Raw genomic sequence first — 19,785 nt, forward strand, 5'->3', positions numbered from 1 at the left:
TATTAGGACCATGTTGTGCTCCCACTTAACTGCAGAGTTTAACAGCTTCTGTCTGAGGATGAATTTCCATGGAGTGCTCCGATCAACGACTGTAATTGGCAGTTTGACTGACAGTTCCCGTGTGACCATTTCTAGTGTATGCACTCTGCCTCAACACTAACTCACCACCTCGCTTTACTTGCTAAACTTTCAAAACCAACCATAGAAATCAGCAGAGACTTTCAAACTGAGGCAGCATGCCATTGTAACAATTCCTCTTTGTCAACTGAGCGGTCCAGCTCAATGCTGATTAATGAGCTGGGGTCAGAGTCTCTCCAGGAGGAAGCTGCCATTATATCCGATACCGCGCGTGTTCGAATTTTCTCAATGGAGTCGAAGTCAGGAAAGGCAATCAGTGTTAATCACAATGAAAGAGCACACACTTTGATCTAACTCGGCTTCCATTTCTCTCTTCCTTTGTCTCACTGGGGAAACAGATAAATCCAGCAGAGACTAGTTGGGCCATGTTTAGTTTCTTTGTGTCTATCATTACTGGCTCATGAATAAAAAACATCCAGTAGTTTTTCGACATTTTGTCAGGCTGCTTTTTTTCAAATTCAATTTTCCATTGATCATACAGTAGCAGCCAGGTGGAACAAAGACAAAAATGGTGATTACATTGATAGTAAGGGTTATGATGCGACTGTAATGGACGATCAGTTGCACTGCATACATACATACTGTACAGGATTGTGGAAATGTTCATATATCTTGAAAACAGTAGGTAAAAAATCTAAACAGCTAGCATGGAATTGGTATTATTTTCTTTTTCCAGCTCTTGTGCCGTGTAAATAATGAAATCTTTCTTTATTATGATGTTCAGTCAAATCATTGAGCCGCCTGCCGCAACTCATAACGTGACCATTTGTGAAATTACTCATTTATTTGTTTTTCTAGTTTTTTTATTGGGATGTGTTTGTGATTTTACTGATGTGCTGGTAAATCTTTAGATACGTGTATTATTTTAGGATCAACGCTGTGTTTTGGATGCTGATTGACCATAAGTACATTTCTGCTCTCAATGTTTCATGAAATGAAATAATAAAAACCTGATTAGATCCTATGTTGCCCAGACAGTAAAGGTGCATTTTCCACACTGTTTTGGGTTTTGTTTTCTCACACCTCTCTCGGGTGAGAGGTAGAGCAGAGAGCACAGTGAAACCAGAGAGAGCCTCATTAAACTGCAGCGCTGAGTTTTCCTGCCTCTCTTTTGATAACAGCATCCTTTCCCCATTCATCTGTTTCAGGACTCAGATTCACTTCACAGTGGCCATTGATTTCACTGCATCAAACGGTGAGTGTTTTCACTGCCATCACCCTGTTCTGCTGCCATTTGTCATCTGATGTATGGCTATTGCATTTTCCATGAATCAAAGAGGCGGCTTGAGTTTTCTTGCTTGTTTTTTTTAAATCTTTTTTCTTGTTACACTTTTTTTTTCACATGTTCACATGCTAAACAAAGTCAAGTACATGTAATACATTTTTTAAAAGAAGACAACAAGAGAAGGCATAACAAAATGGGATTATAAACAGAATGTAGAAAGGTTAAACAAAATGCTTTCTGTATCTAGTGCAAACTACAAAGCAAACAATAGATGTGAATTTAAGGGCACAACTTGCTCATCATGCTCTAGTTATATTTGGTGACATGATGTGGTCATGTTGATGTGCAAATACAAAGATGCACAGACAGTATATTCAATATTTCAATATTTTCCTCTTATCTGTGGTCCCTATATACGCTCAAACATTTCAATGAGATCATTCTAAAGGTATTTTATTTTCTCTGCTTTCACTGAACTGCATGTCATATTTTGACTGTTACTGATTCATGCCAGTATAAAAGGGAGTCCTGGAAACTAACACCTACCCAGAAGTGGTGACAGTGTAACTTCAAAACATGAACAGGAAAATATAAACATTGAATTCTTCTATTGCAAATAATGCAGATAGTCCCATCGAGGCCCACCTTTGATTCAGAACATCCAATTTAATCTTGGTTGCTCAGCTTGCAGCTGTCAGTTCGGCCTCAGTCTGATGGTTTGCATCACTGACTCTGACTTCTCTTGTCTCGGAAGGAAATCCGTCACAGTCCACTTCACTGCACTACATGAACCCGTACCAGATGAATGCCTATGCCATGGCCCTGAAGGCCGTGGGAGAGATCATCCAGGACTATGACAGTGATAAGATGTTCCCTGCTCTGGGATTCGGTGCTAAGCTGCCCCCTGATGGGAGGGTCTCCCATGAGTTCCCTCTGGTGAGTAAATTATGGGGTTATTTCCGACTCTCGGGTTGTAATTCACCCAATGAAATGTTCATAAAGTTAATCAGACTCTATGTTAAAGTTAATTTGCCCCTCCCAGTGGAGCTTATCTTTGAGTGTGAGCACTCGTTTGTGTTTTTATGCTCTCTCCAGCATGCACGGATAACTATTTTTGTGCGATATGGATGTGTGCATTGTGAGAAGGCTCCTGCTACGCCTCTGATATGCATAATTCAGAGTGAATTTCATTTACCTTTTATAGTGCAAATGAGGTTCTATAAGGCTGAAGGATCTTCCTAAATCAATTTGGCTTCTCTCTGCCAGCTAATGTGCTCTGGCTGCTGCATAGTACAGCCTAATGAGGAGTCTGTCTACTGGGTAACGTCTGCATCACTCCATGTTTCTATTAAAATTTGCAAAATTAAGATTCATTTCACCATATAATTGAAGTCTCATTCTGTCATGCTCCGGTCTTGTAAGTGGGTTTAAAAGTAAAGTTAGAGTCCTGGGTGACATATTTGGTTGGAAATGTGCCTTGTACTTAAATCAGCTAACTGTTAAAGCAAAGTTTGACAAGGACATCTCTGGGAGCAAAGGTTGTCATTCAACTCCGCTGTACTCCATCTCTTATGGCGGAGAAGCACAACTACACGGACCTCTGTAGGTTAAGATGTAAGTCTGATGAACCTGCACCCCGTCATCACAGCTGGGTGTGATGCGTTGTTATTGAGAACACAACCAGCTGCTATATAACTGTTGCACATTTTCATCCAGCACAGAAACCCACATATGTGTTGGATGGATGTTTTTGACAATGTTTTGACTTACTAACTTGTCAGGTAACAACATACATGTGTAAATAAGCCCCTGGAAGACCTTACAATTGCACTCCAACTGGCCAAAGTCCTCAACTTAAAATGTTATTTTATTACAGACAACAGTTTTTACATCACACATCACATTCAAATTATGTAAAAATGATTGTTGTCAGACAAAGCATGGACTAATAAAGTTAGCATTAGCTAAACGGAGCCGGATTCAGACTCCTCAGACGTTAATTGAAGCAGAACGAGTGACATTTTGAAATCGCTTTGGTCAGAGGTGCAACAGACAAATATGAAACGTTCAACCCTGAGAGGAAAGTAAAACACTGCTTTTCAGCCTGGTATTAAGTTACTCTTTAACTTTACTCCCTGACACCATGTGGTACTACTGAAACACTAATTGTTGTTTACATCGACTATCAATTCTTATGTCAAGCGCTGTTGTATTCCATTCTGACAACCGCCCATGTTTTTGTTTTTCTCAGAATGGCAACGTTGAGAACCCGTACTGTAACGGCATGGAGGGGATTCTCGAAGCTTACCATCAAAGCCTTAAGACGGTTCAGCTGTACGGACCAACCAACTTTTCGCCTGTTGTCAATCATGTGGCCAGGTACTAGAACAAATAGCTGTCCCGGTGAACATCACAGAGCACAGTTGTCCTTCCTTTGAAAGTCAATCGGTAAATAATCCTCGGCGGGTAGACACGCCGTCAGAGGTACTAAGACAGTGAGTGATGGTTTCTCCATGAATTGAGCAAATCTAATGAAGGGAAAATAAATAATCGGCTGCCAATCTGAGTTGAATCTAAATGTTAATCCGGCATATTCGGGACCAGATATTTCAGAATGCAGGTGCTACATTTCTTTTTAGACTCTAGTCTGGTGGGGGGCTGAACCACACAATTTATTAAAAATGGTCTTCTCAAGATTGAAACAGTTACATTATAATAAAGCACAGTTGAACACTGATTACCCCCAACCTGTGTTTTACTGGGGTCTCGGACTCAAACTGGGATTTAAGTCTCAGTAACGATGACTCATGACTTGACTTGGACCTGAATATTAATGACTCACACTTGGACTCACGTTCGTGCACTGCGGACATGAACTTGAATTTTAGATTTGACTTTCAGCATTTACCTGTATTTTCTGGGTTGTTAACAATTACCATGAGGTAAGACTTTACTTTAAAGTTAACTATATAAACATTTGATAAATGATTTATGAGACACTATAACGTTGTTGTAAACAGATGTATGGACATTCTTTACAGATATAAGGACGTGTTTATCAATGTACAGATTTTGTCAACCTTTATAACTTACTTACTAAGACATTTCATTAAACTGTGTAGTACTATATTGTCATTCAGATTCCACTCATGGGTGTCTGGTAGTCTTAAATCCGTTTATATTTACATTATTATAGTCATTACAGTTTTGTTATGAATGCTTTATTTTATTTCTTTATTTCCCTACTAACATAGACACACAAGAATGATACAATTGAAAAAAGATGAGGAAAACATCTTCTGCAGATTTCATTGAGTAAGGAATACAAAATTAATCATAAACAAAACTTTTAGATTGTTTGGCCCAATCATATTGAGACATTATGGCTTTGTATAGTCTCGGTTGAAAGCAATTGGAGACTAAATAATTTATTATTAATTCTACGATCTCTATTTGCCTCAAGGTTGCAGTAAAACTACTAAATACTAAAGATTATTCACAAAGCTGTTGCAGTGTCTCAACTATTCCGAACAAGTGAAATAGGTCATCCAGTAACTAAATGATGAAAAGTCTCAAATGAAAATGTACATGAGCAGAAACAGATCTTGACTTTAGATGTTGAGAAGAACATGCATTTCTCATGCAATGCTCTTAAAGGTGTTGATGCATAATACATACTGTATGCTAGATGTATAGGGTGATGTTAAATTGGTAATAAGTTAAATGCTCTTTGTTCTCATCAATGGAGCAATCTTAATCTTACAATTGTAGACTCTATAATACATTGTTATTTATGGTGTTATTACACTGCTAATGTGGTCAAATGTCTCCAGTGAGTGTGACCCGCATTGCTGTATGCTGAAGGAGGACGACAAAGGTCTTTTTAATCTCCTGAACACCAGTCATTGCTCTTGCCTTTGTCACTGACTTGTCACGCTCTTTGATTAAAATGACTAAGGGCTGACCTCTGACCTGTCCTTGGCTCCCACAATGATCTGTCATGTTTCACCCCCTTTCACTCATCAAGTGTGGTCAGTCGATTGCTAGGCAATCAATAATCCTCTGAAGAATAAGACTGCAGTACTTGCATAAACAGTTTAATAAATTATTCATAGAGCAGCCAGCTATGGCCGATTGAAACTAGGCCACAGTCACTGCGCTGTCTCTGATGGGTTTCATAATAGAGTCTGGATAGACCTCTGAGACATGAAGAGCTATACAACATATTTCACTTCTTTACATATCTATATTAAGCCTTTGTGTCACACGGTGGGCGGGGGGGGCAACTTTGTTTCCGAAAAAGTTGCTCTGTGGTGGTTTAAACCAAAGTCAGAGTTGTATGTAAATGGATACTAAATCACTCTGTGCTGATGATTCCTCTGTTTCAGGTATGCAGCAGCAGTGCAGGACGGATCTCAGTACTTTGTTCTGCTCATCATTACTGATGGCGTCATATCAGACATGGCTCAGACCAAGGAGGCCATCGTGAATGTAAGTGCAGCTCTAACAACTGGAGGACATTTCTCTCTCTCTCTCTCTCTCTCTCTCTCTCTCTCTCTCTCTCTCCCCCTTGCATTAACAATGCAGGTGCTTTTAGTTTGCTGTGGCACTTCTCCTTTTTTCTCATTTATAAGCCAGTAGCACTGGGATTTGAGGCTTTGTGGGATGTTTTCTCCTCCACTTGTCTCACCCACTGTGCTTGGGTGAGACAAGTATATCTGTTTGTCCAATATTTATCCTTTTAATTGAACTCTCAGAAGGATGAGGGGCTCAGCTGAGATTCACTCTCAGGTCAACAGGTTCACTGTGTTAGAGGCAATGGTCTTACACAGCCCAGCATCTGATACACAGCAACACGGTGCTCTGACCCCCAGCAGACTGGGTTTAAAGGGAATTTGCGACTGTTAATCAAACCAATCGAACAGCCACACCTTCCTTTTAAGATCTTGTCTGCTGCTCTGCACTGCTCGGCCCGAACCTGCTGTGTCCTGCTGCCACGTCTCAACTCAGTTTGGACCTGGCTACACTTTCTTCTGCCCACAGAAAAAGGAGCTGATTAACCTTCTTCACTTGGCATTTAGCCTTTGCCCCCAGAGAGATGAATCTTAACAATAGAGTTACGTGCAACGTTCATCTCTGCACCTTTGAGTTCTTATTTGTGCTGTGGGATAGCTTTAATGATTTTACATTGCGGATATCATTTTGTAAAGTTGTCAGTACTGCTGCTGACCACACTGCCATGGTCAAACCAAACCAGCACAGCTTAGCCTTCAGTGACTAATGTGTCCACTAATCTAACAGGACAGCCTCTGGGGCCAACTTCCCTTTGATGTTTTTTTTCCTATAAGCTCCAAATTTCATTTCAGGATTTTAGATTCTGAAAGAGAGTCTCACTCTGACCTGGGAGGCCAAAATATAAATCAATTTGTGCACAGGTATTGGATTATGTCTCTGGTTGTCATTTTGTTGTCTGGATAGGAGGCTGGCTCGACCAGTAACTTCATAAAACCCATGAATATTTTAAAATGTATAGACACATAAAGAACTGCATTTGCTTAGTTCATCTGACCACTTGGAATCAACAAAGCAAACGTTTCACCTGTCTGGCCGACTTTAGACACTTACTGACTGATTTATCTACAAATTTCCCAAAGATTAGATGCTCTGCTACTTTCTATTTTGTACAGATTTTATTTCTTATTAAACCAAATTCCTAATCAAGCCAGCATGTTTCGATCTCTGTATTTAAAATGAACTCTATCCTTCTCAAAGCTGCTATAACTTCTATTTTTCTCATTGTTCTCATCATTGACCTCTTCAGCCCCACGTTATTCAAAGATTACAAAGATACCAGAAATGTCCAGCTTGATTTTGGGGAAATGTGTATTAAATCATGCATGAGTCATAGAAGGCAGCCATAGAAAACACAGAGCCTTGGGTTTGAATATTTAACTCAAGATTAACATTTTTGCTTCAATAACAAGTTGGACCAAATTGATGATGAACTGATGATGATTTACAACCTTCAAGTTACTTGAAGACACAGAGATGACAGAGTTTTTTCATTTATCTCTTGTTCCATGCTATATTTGAATGTGTTCACACAGACTGATGGAGTTATATCCCCTGAGTGACTGTACAGTACAAGCAAAGTAACAAATGGTGTAGACTGAATAATTCAGTCCTTGATACAGAATCCGATCTGGCATTTATAGGTATATGCTTGTGTGGTCTTCTGCTGCTGGAAAGGGGCAAAGAGAATGTATGTAATTAGTGTGAGAGCAAGAGTTCATGAGGAATAAGCCAGGTGGAGGGGAAGATAAAATGGCAGAGGAGATGGAGGGAGAATAATGATCATGTGAACATTGAGAGGATGGTCCTCCTCTGTCTATAAACTCCTATCTGTGACAGGCCTCTCCCCTCGGGAGATTTTTCGAGGAAAGCTGACCTACTTTTACCCCTTTAAATGCATTTCTACCAAAAGCATACATCATTCATTCATGCCAGAGCTTTCACTTTCTCCACATCAGGACTGTGGTTTAGATTCATCATGCAGTGGAGAAACATGGACACCACAACCAGTGTGGAAGATAAGCCCTATTACATATTTACTATTTTTGTGTTAAGTATTGTTCAGATTGGTGTTTAATAGGCAGGACATGTGGCCTTTATGCTTCGACGTTAACAGTGGTTGAAACATTTCTTTATGTAAAGATCATGAATAGATAATGTGAGTTTGTACATGTTATTTTTACTGTTTGTCTTATTCTGAGTGACCGTTATGTAAAGAACGGTGTGTAACATTATTCCCTTGAACTGATTTAGTATTCCACATTGTAAAAGTGGCCTGCAAAATATGTAGAAGCTAAAATATTATGTTATATGCTGGATGTTGTAACAACCTTTGGGCCCCTGAGTTGAATAATGTATTTTGTATTTTCTCTCCGTCCCCTGACAACCCAAACTATGCATCATAATGTGAAACACATTAAACAAAATGCTATGTATTAGTTATGTTTATTTTATTTTAGCTTGTCCATTATTGTTTCTGTTCACTGGAGAAAAGAGTGGAGGTTAATACTGACTTTGCAGAATGAGAAGTTTATTGTGAAAAACATACTGGAAATGTAACCCCGACTGACTGTTTGTTCTTCTTGTTCACGACAGGCAGCTAAACTCCCCATGTCTATCATCATTGTTGGAGTTGGCCAAGCTGAGTTTGATGGTGAGAACAGTAAATAATGTTCTTCAGGGAACAAATGTGTAAAAATAAAACCGTGAAAACCAGTATGTGGTCTGTTTGCATCCGAGATGGTTTGTTTTAATCAAATGTACTTTTTAGGTTTGCTCCCATCCATAGCAATCATTGTACATAATCATCAGTATGAACATGTATTTTTTATCTGAGATTATTTTAATACCTTTTCTCTGTAGCCATGGTTGAGCTGGACGGAGATGACATCAGGATTTCCTCCCGGGGGAAGTTGGCAGAGAGAGACATTGTTCAGGTGAGACCTTTCTAATGTTGAGTCGCTTGCGATCGGAAGAACACGGCTCATTTTCCAAAGGCACAGTGGTGAAAAAGTTGCATTTTCGCTCCTTTTATTGGCCATGCTTACAGACAGCGATGTTGGTTGGTTGTTTTATTACAAAGCAAGATATCTCATCAAAATCCAGTTAGCACATCATGATTAACTGAGCACATTCATGCTCATCAGAGGATGAAACCACTCCAACAGTTCTCTTATCCACGCTCAACCTAAAATGTCAACTTCGTACACAAGATATCAAATGGATGGTTTTGAATGAATTAACTTTGCATGCTTGTCCTCGAATTAATTAACTGTGCATGTTCTTCATCCTCAGAGGATCAACCACAGTGCTTTGGTGACCATTTGTTATTTACTTGTGCACCACAATAAAGATGATATGTAAACTACATTAATTATCATAATCTAATTGGCAAAATTATTTTAAAACATTCATGCTCGAAAGAGGGCAAACTCTTGAGATTTTAATGAACTTCTGGACTTTCATCTACCGCCAGCATCAGGGAAACTTTTGTATGCTCTTTCCTTTGAACTGTCGAAGCAGCTCAACGCTCTGAATCTTGAATTATGGCCGTGTGTTAATTAAGGGGCCATGATGTAGCTACATAGCCTACGCATGTATCCCTATGAACCTCCTCAAAATGTACTACTTATGGGGGTACAGACACGCATGTGGTGACCTCAAGACTGCGATCGGTCAGCTTGGGCAGCTTGTGTTTTCTCCTACTAAGTTTCTGATGCTGCTAGAGATTGTTGAGAGTGAAGACGACATTGAAAAACTTGAAGAAACCCTTAAATACCTGCTGATTTTCAGGAACAAATGTCAAGCAAAACCATCTCTGCTGCACATTTCTGCCAACTCTCTTCATCACAGCCAATGAAAGAACATAAATCCTGCAATGGCATGGCAGCAATGAGAAATAAGACGAGGCAAAATACCTGAATGCAACTCCTGTTATTCAAGTACACTGTAAGAAGTAATGGTTCCAAACGGGTTGTTCCTGATGGGTTTAGGTTGTACCCACAACCATTTGCTTCTAAAGAACTCTTTTTTGAGGAGAGAGTTTTTTTGTAAGACTAATGCTGCGTTCACACCAAACGTGAAGGGAATTTTCGCGTTTTTGCGTTACTTGCGGGAGTTTGATCGCAGGTTGATCGCCAGACTCACCGGAGAAAAGCGAGGACTCCCTCTGTGCAGACAACGTTTCAATCATGGCTGAAATAACCACTATTGCTGCTTTGTATATGTTGTGGAAGTCTCAGATATCCCGGGAAATTAAACGCCATCGTGTCTGGGTTCATAACATCGTCCGGAGGCCCCAAAAATCTGTTTGTCAAGCATGATTGTTGTGGGGGGCACTGCACATCAGCACTGGCCCTTCAGGGTTCTAGATGACAGGCTTGGAATATAAAAAGGTTCTCGGAAGAAACCCCTAGGTGGGTTCTTGTTACCACCATTAGAGGATAATAACATTCTGGATAGAACCCCAGAGAGGGTTCTGTAAGGGACTATTACACCATAGAAGGGTTGTCTGTGGAACCTCTCATAGGGGGTTCTGGGTGAAACCTTTCACAGAAGGTCTAGGTACAACCCTTTTTGTTGGGTTCTAGGTAGAACCCTCGGAAAGCGTTCCAGGTGAAACCTTTACAAAAAGTGCTGCAATGGTGCAATGGACAGGTGAGCTCAGGGGGGCAGTAAAGTCAATCTAAACTAAAGGGGTGGCTAGAAGTGCTTTAGCCAGTTAGACTTGCTGTATACGTGATGCATCCTTTTCATAAAGTCACACATTTCTTACAGTTTGTCCCGTTCAGAGACTACATGGACCGCACAGGCAACCACGTGCTGAGCATGGCGCGTCTGGCTAAAGACGTACTGGCCGAGATCCCTGACCAGCTCATCTCCTCCATGAAGACCAGAGCCATCAAACCTAACCCCGTCCCACCGGCTTACTCGCCTGGAGACCAACTCCAGACCAATCTCGTTTGAGCACCAAAAACAGCTCTGCGTTGAGGTAGGGCAGCATCGTGGTTGACAACCGTCCTTTGGGAAAATGCGCTTTTAAGGCCCTTTCATAAATATTAATTCGGCTGAACAAAAAGATGACGAAACTCCATATTGTTTTGGAGAAATACGACTGCTTTTGGTGAACCTGCTGATGATCAGGAAGTTTTTTCTTTCCGAGTGCTTGAGGATGAGAGCGCTGAGAAGAGGACGGTGTTGAAGGAGGTTTTAGTTGTTCGCTGTCAAACCTGTCAAAGTGGTGATGTAATGGATAGCAAGTGAACTCGTAGGGAGAGCCTGTTTGAAGGCATACATATATTAGAATGTGCCAGTGTGTATCATGTTTGTGATACCTTTTGGAATCGGTGTGTGTTGAACTAGGAAATCATAGGTATACTAATTTATTTATTTATTTATTGCAGAAATAATTTCTTCCTTTAAGGGGGTTTCAACAGGAGGGGGGATTAAAGTCCTATTTTCCCTGTAGTTTTCCATCTTTTATTTTATGACCAGTGTATTAAAAAAATCCCCATTTCTACTTTGATAAGGACTGTAATATAATCGCATGTGATAAAACCTATTCAGCAGTTTATGAATCATTTTCACTGATAGATAATTTAATTGCAAGCAGTTAGGTAGAGGACCTGCTGTGAGCTGTTGCCATACTGATTTTCCAGCACCATGTGTTATAACTATTTATAGTATTTATATCAACAGAATGCACTAATTACTGTCCTAACAAAAAGCACAAAGGTTATAATGTTATTAAACTCAAAGATGATTATTTTGAAGGAACCAACAGCTACCACAATGAAAATAATGGAAAGGACCCCGTGTTATGTTTTCAACACAGCTTCAACGTCATGCATTATTTTAAACCGAATGAAACTGGAACAATGTTTGTAAAGAAATGACTATACTGATATACTAAAATTAACTTATATTTATTATATATTACACTATATTTACAAAAACAGTATGTTTACAGAAAAATAGATGAATAATTAAAAGCACATACTTGCTTTCCCTGTTTTATGCAGAGAGGTAAATTAGTAGTCATGGTGCCATATCTCATTTGTCATCTTGCTGTTTGTTTCTTTCCATTATATTTGTTATGGTTACAGTTTATTGTCTGGGATTTTGCTCTGTACTTTTAAAAGGACCCTACAAATACACTTTCAATAGACTGATGTCAACAAATACTGACTTCTTTTTCTCCTTCTTATATTGATTTGTTTCCCCGGAACGAAAATTGAAACAATCACACATTTTGCAGTGAGATATTTGGGTGTTGAATGTTTTTTAAAGAAAACAATAACTGATTGCACAAAACAAAAAAGTTACGAATCCATCTTTTCGGAATTACTTATTGTCTTTTTTAGTGAATTCATTGATTTTACTCTTTCAAATGAATTGAGTGTTCCTAGATAACATTGTTTTACACTTATGCACAGCAGCCCATTTTATAACAAAACATTGGAATACCATTTTAATACCTAAGATACAATATCACAATTTTGTTGTACACTTTAATTTAAGACAGCTGCCCATATGTTCAGGTTTGTTCTCTGCATTTTTTTTTTTGTGACTGTGTACATGTTTTTAAAGTCAGATATTGCCATTGTGGCCCAGTGGTGTGTATCCTATCTATTTATATTGGCCATTATTTCCATAAGCATCTCTCAGTCACTCAATATCTCGATCCAAATGTGCCTATTATATAGAAACATATCCAAATTCAGTTACCCAGGTGTTACTCTGCCAGCAGCAGCAGATCTCATGTTTAAGAAAATGTTGGTGACAATAAAACTGTTGCAAGATTAGGACTATTACAGACTATTACACGCTGTCTCTACCAGTGTCCTGTACTTTTTATACTTGCAGCTCTTCACTAATTGTCTTGAAATAATGAGAATTAACAGTGTCGCTGAGCCTTGTACAATATTCAAAGTCAAGACTTGTTTACAACTCAACTGTGGCTGTTAACATTATCTCAAGGATTAACAGCAAACATTCATTAAGAAGTGAGTTTATTTTTGATCCGCTGTGTTGTGCATTATTCAGTCTCATTTTGTACTTAAAGCAAGTTTGGTTGAATGACACTGTCTGAACTAACGTTTACAAAGAGTTGTCGTGTGTCAGAGAATGTGAAGCTTCCATTTCTCATTGTTATAATTTGTTTTGTGCTGAGAGCAAACGTGTTTATGTAATTCATGTTGCTTTGCGATCTTTGTTAGCCGCATAATGTTCTTTGACTCCCATTGCTTTAGTGCTATCAAAGAGACGATATAGTGTTATATTGCAGAAACTCAGTCCAGAGGCAGTGAACTCCTTCTGTTAGATCCATATATGGCATCCTTTCTTTTTCTTTTTTAATTTTTAATTTGTGATGACATTTCTCCTTTAGATGACAAAGACGCGTTTAATCTGCTGCCAAATCCACTTTTTCATCAGAAATGAATTGAGGCCATTAAGTTTAGTTACATAACACACATAAATACCTAAATACCTCTACATTCAAGCCAAAAGGAAATCATGAATATACATTGAATACAATTGTTATGAAGTAATTTAAAGAAGTATTATAACTACTGACTCACATATATGATATATTTACTTTGCAAGTAACCTCTTTAAATAGTTTTTCTCAAAGTGATTTGTTATTACTTTCACATTTTCTCTTTAAAACAATCACAAGTTTATAATTACTGGAAATCAATTAGGAAAAGTAGGCTACATCATTTAGCAGCATGCAGCTCATACACTGAGTGTGAGGAGATTACATGAAAACAGGGAGTTGGGGTCATATGTTATGTGCACTTTTTAGAAATACTTCATGTAATTAATACAGCAAGATGGCTATTTTGGGCCGGCCTACTAAGATTATAACAAGCTACAATCTTCCTTTTTCTCTGTGAGATTTCCTCCACAGGGAAATCAAAGACTACAACCCTCAGTAGTAAACACATAATCAATAAATATGAAATGAGCACAGCAATGACACTTATGCAATTGTGAAACATTAAGTTGTTATGAAATATATTTTTCAGTCTAAAAGTCTTTCCAACAATACATTTAGTTCTTTTTTTTTCTTGATGGAAATGGCTTTGATTATCTCTTCATTTAGAATTTTCTTTGAGGCTGAAACCTAATTATGTACATAAGCCCCGTATAAAGAATATTCAGTGCCAAAATGTGTTCACTTGTTGAACTTGGCCTCTTTAGACAATGTGCATGTTTGTGCCAAAATGCCGGGAGGTTTGGTGGTCTACCTTCATTTCACTTGATTAGTGCATCTGCCATGTGCTTCGTTTGTTACTTAGGGTGTTATTTAGAGATTACAGCCACCTCGCATGTTGCATCTCTGGTTTCTTTCCATTCTGTTCCTATGACACACATTCTGTATGGGTTCTTCTTGCCACTACTCCTGTTTTATCCCAGGTTGTTTACATACCTCTCTTGGTCTCTAAATTGCATGCTGAATAATTTCCAAACCAGTTGTTGGACATGATATTGTCGTCATACTGTGGTTTGTGAAATACTTTGTAATGGATTGCCTTAACTGAAGATTAATAAAGTATTGACAACTTTGGCAGAATGCAAGATGTTTTTTTGTGTGTCTTTGTTCTCAGTGAGATGGAACAGTAACTTTGAACATTTAACTCTTAACTTTAATAGCCACACATTTAGCATTGCACTCCTATAACAATGTTGAACTTATGATGGACCATTTAATAAAGCATTCAAATCAGTGCAGCGGAACAAGACATATTGTCTTTTTTATTTCACACACTCGTCTTCCTTGTTAAAACATTTCCCATAATGCAGTTTAGTCAGAGATTCAGGTGTGTTGTGCCAGTAGCGGCTAATGTAGCGTTGAGCTGCTAGCCTCAAGCAAAGATGAGGAGCGGGCTACAGAGGTCTGTTAAGAGAAATTCTTTCTAATTCTACAACAACTTTTTTTTTTTTTTTTTAAAGTAGATTGTGATCTCATGAGCTACTTCATGGTGCCCCTTGATGAGCGCGGGCCCCCAATAAAACCCACTATTGTGTACAGCGAAGTACTGCATATGTTGAAAAACCTATAAAGCTTTTTGTAGCTCCAGAAGGAACCACATGAAATCCAATAAATGTTTGAGGTTGAAGTAAAAAAAAAAGACAGTGGACAGTATGCACCTGTCGTTCTCCTGTGCCTCTCTATTCTGGTGTTTCTACAGTCTCGTCTATCTGGTACCACTTGAAGGGGCCCCCTGACCTTTAAGTCCAGCTTTGCTTTGGTGGTCTAATTTAGTATTTTATGAAACACATTTTCAAAAGATGTTCTGTCTTAAGTCACGGCAGGTTTGCCAGTACAATGCTGCGTTCACATGGTATCAGGCAGACAGTAGACGGCAAACCAGATATAATGTGAGTGCACGAGAGCAGGACGGTAAAATTAGGTGAGGTGAGTGAACAGTGATCCAAAGTTACATTTCTTTTTATCAGAATTACAACAGGATGTTACGTATCTCCCTCACATCGGAGAAAGATGTTGAAGTTTGCAACAGAATATTAAGAGAAAGCTGAATTGTATGTATTTCTTGAATATTTACATGAAGTAAGCACTACATTATTATATTTAACATCCTTTATTACATCACCACAGCAACACATTGTCAGTCTGTTTGTTGATCCCGTTCCGTCTAGAAGGTGTTGTCCGTCTGACAGGGACGCATATCATTAACTCGTATGTAGTTTGCTGTTTTTAGTAAACTGAATAATTTATTATCTTGGAGTTGAACAGACTTTGGTGCGAAACATTCTCCTTTAAGCTCAGCTATCTACATTTCATTTTATTTGGATGGATCCATATGTCGGTGTTGGATCATACGCTAGGAAAGCTGCTGCCATTGAGACTTTTCGACAACCAACAAGATGGTTGATTTGTATCTGCACATCTATCCCCCCGAGAGACTGGTGTCCAATCAGCGCTGTCCTTTCGCAGAATGTGTTCCCCTTAGAAATGTGTTTTTCTCCCCCTAATGAGATGCAGTGCTGACGCATCAAGCTGTCCACCTGGGGAGAGGGAGACAGCAGCTGGAGCCATAAATTACCAGCCTAAGATAGAGCCAACACCTCCCTCGCCCACCCACTTACTGCCTGAACAATAACCGCTGACTGGCAGCCAGGGGGAAAATCAACAGCTAATGACATAGAATTATACCCTATATGTAACGTTTCACATGTATAACATGCTAAATAGTTCTGCTAAGATCTAATTGCACCAATCAGTCTGGAGTTCTGGCAGGCAACGATTTATAAGCCAAATTATATATATAAAAAAACTGTTTCAGTCTTGTGCTGAGCTAAATTAACCCGACTTTAGTCTTTTAACTCGGTAAGAAAGCGAATAAGCGTATTTCCCAAAACTATTTCTTTTAAATCATCAATTTGGTAGAATAGATTTGAGTGTTGACTCAAGGCTTTTACGATCAGCCAGTGAACACACTAAACGTATCTCAATGAGACAGCATGCCACTGCATTCATTAACCTCTCTACGGGCGGTGGCAATCCAAAGTATGAACTGTAAAAAACATTTTATCTGCAACAAGAATCCTATAAAGATGATAAATAACTGCAGATATAAATTAAATCATCAAAAGGAATTCACTGAATTAATTTGCCAAAGCTTGCAACTTTTAATTTGGCAGAGCAATAACAACAGTCCATGTTTTTAACATTCACAGATAACGTGTGCATTTGTGAATTAATAAGGTCACAAAGTGTGTCAGTGTGGTCAGCAGCCACTAAACACCCCTCCGTCTTTTTAACCTGTTCAACAGGGCGGGGAGGGAGGTGTGCAGAAGCTATTCCCACTCTAATCAGAGATCAGAGTGGACCACGGTTTCAGTATTGACCTGGAAACCGAACAGATATCTTTATGGTATGTCACAGCACTTCCCAATTAAAACAGACTCCAGGTTCTCCAGCAGTGAGGTGGGCCGTTTCATGTCTGATGGTGGGTGGAACAAACTCCACCAATTTGTAGAGCTCAGGTCAATTGATCTGCTATTTTTCTTTAGATTTGAATTTGGCGTTATAGTGGGAAGGTTTCTACGCCTCACAGCTCCCATTAACTGCATGGTACAACTCTCTGTTGTATCCTTTCTACTCTGCTGCTCATAATGAACCCCACTCACCTCGGGGCTATACTCGCTCAGCAGCACAAATGCACTCACCACCACGATTCACCAGCTGCCGTTGTATTGGCTATAGATCATCATTAGGCCACCGATAAAGATATTACAAGAATGAGTGAGTTTTCAGTGCAGTGTAATAGAGCCAGAGTGGCGCGGTAGGTGGTTTCTCATCACCCCCCAATGGTTGTTGGAGATTTGTCAGCTGGGAGAACCGGTCATATGAAAAACAATTGTGATGAAAAGAAACAAAAACATGTCATATTTCTTGTACCTGTTCCTACATTAAAGCAAAGTAAAGGACAGAGTGGTGATATTTTGTTTGGAATAGTACCTCACATCAATGAATATCACGTCTTCTGCCTCGAACGGATGAAATCTGACATTAAAGCATCAACGCACTGACCACTCACATTAATAACATCAACAAATAAAGAATGGAGAAGAGCTGAGTACCTACAGTATCACAGTGCTGACTTCTCACAGGGAGACATGCTGAATGTCATAGAGTGAGCCTTATTTACTGTTTGCTGCAGGCTGGAAAAGCCTGGTCCCCATAAAAATGAATCCCCATTACAGACCAAACAATGATTTTAAAAATGTCAGAGATGTTTTGGTGATTTTATTTGATTCTTTATGCCAGCGCAAAACAAGAGAATACTGGGAAGACAAATAAGCCAGTCTAAATGCCAAATGCAGGTTTTAATTGCCTCTACACTGAACAGACCACTGCCTTTGCTGGAATATATTTAGAGGTGAAACGAGTCTAATCAATTAGGCGTTTGAACTGCAATCATTTTGACTCCTATTTTAAGCAAAAATGCCCAAAAAATATCTGGCTCCAGCTTTTCAAATATGAATATTTGATGTTTTTTAATCTTCTCTGATATAAAACTGAATATAACTTGGGTGCTGGACTGCTGAGACAAAATGTCAACTTGTGCTTTAGAAAATTGTGATTTTACAATTTAGTAAACCAAGAAAATAAATAGAAAATAATCTACAGATTAATTGATGATGAAAATAATTGTTAATTGCTGCCTGAAAAACACTTATGATACATTATTTATGCATATAAAAGAGAGAAAGAGAGAGATGGTTGATGTAACTTCACACAAGCTTTTAATGCTAATGATGTTAAAATAAAATATATATTTCATACAAATGAATGCAACACAGCATGCTTTACTGCAATGAAATATAGAAAAAGGATCAAGATATGATTTTCCTTTCTTGGTTGAATTATTAGACTACAAAGTCTCCACATGAGTTATTAAATATTTATGAATTGCTAAGAAATCTTTTGGGAAAAAGGGGGGAGACTCATAAAAATAAAGTATTCTGAAAACAGAACATTAATATTTCCATGGACTGTATGGAAATTACTGAGAAGGGACGGGAGAAAGACCCCTCTCCTTCCTCATCAACGTCCATATTTTAAAATAATTGAGCTGATAAAACAGTTATTAAGCATGACCACCAGATTGCCAAAAACTTAAAGGAATAGTTCACCCCAAAATACAATAAAAATTGTATATGGTACTACTCACCTCCCGAGACTACCTGTGCTCCCAGAAAACGTTTTCTATCAAATGCCGTTAAGGAGGGCAGAGCTCTCAAACAGACTAAGACGAAAGATGAAAAAAAACAGCAAAAAAAGGTTATAAAGCGTCCCAAAAACGTTCTGAAAAGTCCTGTGCAACAAGTCTCTCGTATCCAATCATGGGCTCATGGAAACAACCACAACTATTTTTGGTAAACTGTTGCTATTTCAGATTATCCTCCCGTGAAGTGCGTGCCTACAACAAATTACTACCACTGTCTCGGTAAATGGAAAAAATACAGTCCCTTTAAAATGAAAATCGGGTGTTTGACAGGGTTTTCCCTTTTCCCAAAACTGGAGGAAAGCTCCTCTAATGGCAAGACAGGGATGTTTCAACGTCTGGGACTGTCCTGGTTATAAAAGCAGAACTCCTTGCCTCTTTGACATTTGACAACCTTTCTAATCCCACATAGGTTCATGATGACACAATTTATACTACAGGGCAACATGAGAAACCAAAACGCTGAGTAACGTGCAGGCCTTTAGAGAAGGCGTGTGAATGTGTCCCAGACATTGAAAGTGAGCTTGTTTGTGACCATCGTTAACGCTTGTCTGAAGCCCGATGCAGGCTTGGGGCTCATTTCCTCCTTGCCCCCGTGTTCATGACGTCAGAGATCAAATCGGACACAAATCTGACCGGCATGCATTGCGCGGCGATCGCCAATGATCGATTCTGCGCAGGACTGGACTCATCTCGAATGAGCCTATTAACGTTGGTTGAGGACAAAAAACAAAAACAGTGAGCGAGCTGGTCCACACCCCTGTGTGCTCTGAGGTAATTACTCTTTTTGCAGCTTGTTGGTGAGTGAATTTTTCGCTACGGCCTGTGTGTGACAGTCGATGTGTGTAATCGGTATTGCAGGTCGAGTGTGTATTTGTTCATGCTGAAGTTTGTGCATTTGTAACATGTTGAGATATTAAACGGGGTTAAAGCCAAAGTTAACAGAAACTCATTGAACAATACACTGAATGTAAATACCGAGTGAACTTTGTTGTGTAGTTAAATTTGCTCAATTGTAGAATGGTGTTGAACATCTATGCACTGCAGTCTGACTCAAGTTAACTTAACGTTACATTCGATCACCTGTTT

General features: G+C 39.0%; 1 protein-coding gene across 1 annotated transcript in view; it reads left to right on the forward strand.

Moving 5' to 3' along the window:
- Positions 1–10,900, forward strand: part of cpne5a (copine Va) — a gene marked incomplete at its 3' end in the record, with an annotated part of 63,951 nt that extends 53,051 nt beyond the window's left edge. Inside the window, exons 15-21 of the mRNA XM_079181017.1 lie at positions 1,287–1,333; positions 2,118–2,299; positions 3,615–3,742; positions 5,752–5,854; positions 8,531–8,588; positions 8,798–8,871; positions 10,712–10,900. Coding sequence (XP_079037143.1) covers positions 1,287–1,333; positions 2,118–2,299; positions 3,615–3,742; positions 5,752–5,854; positions 8,531–8,588; positions 8,798–8,871; positions 10,712–10,900 — 781 coding nt within the window. The remainder of the gene's footprint in view (positions 1–1,286; positions 1,334–2,117; positions 2,300–3,614; positions 3,743–5,751; positions 5,855–8,530; positions 8,589–8,797; positions 8,872–10,711) is intronic.
- Positions 10,901–19,785: the final 8,885 nt, after the last annotated feature.

The sequence above is a fragment of the Pholis gunnellus genome, assembly GCF_910591455.1.
Source record: "Pholis gunnellus genome assembly, chromosome: 2".
Classification (NCBI taxonomy): domain Eukaryota; kingdom Metazoa; phylum Chordata; class Actinopteri; order Perciformes; family Pholidae; genus Pholis; species Pholis gunnellus.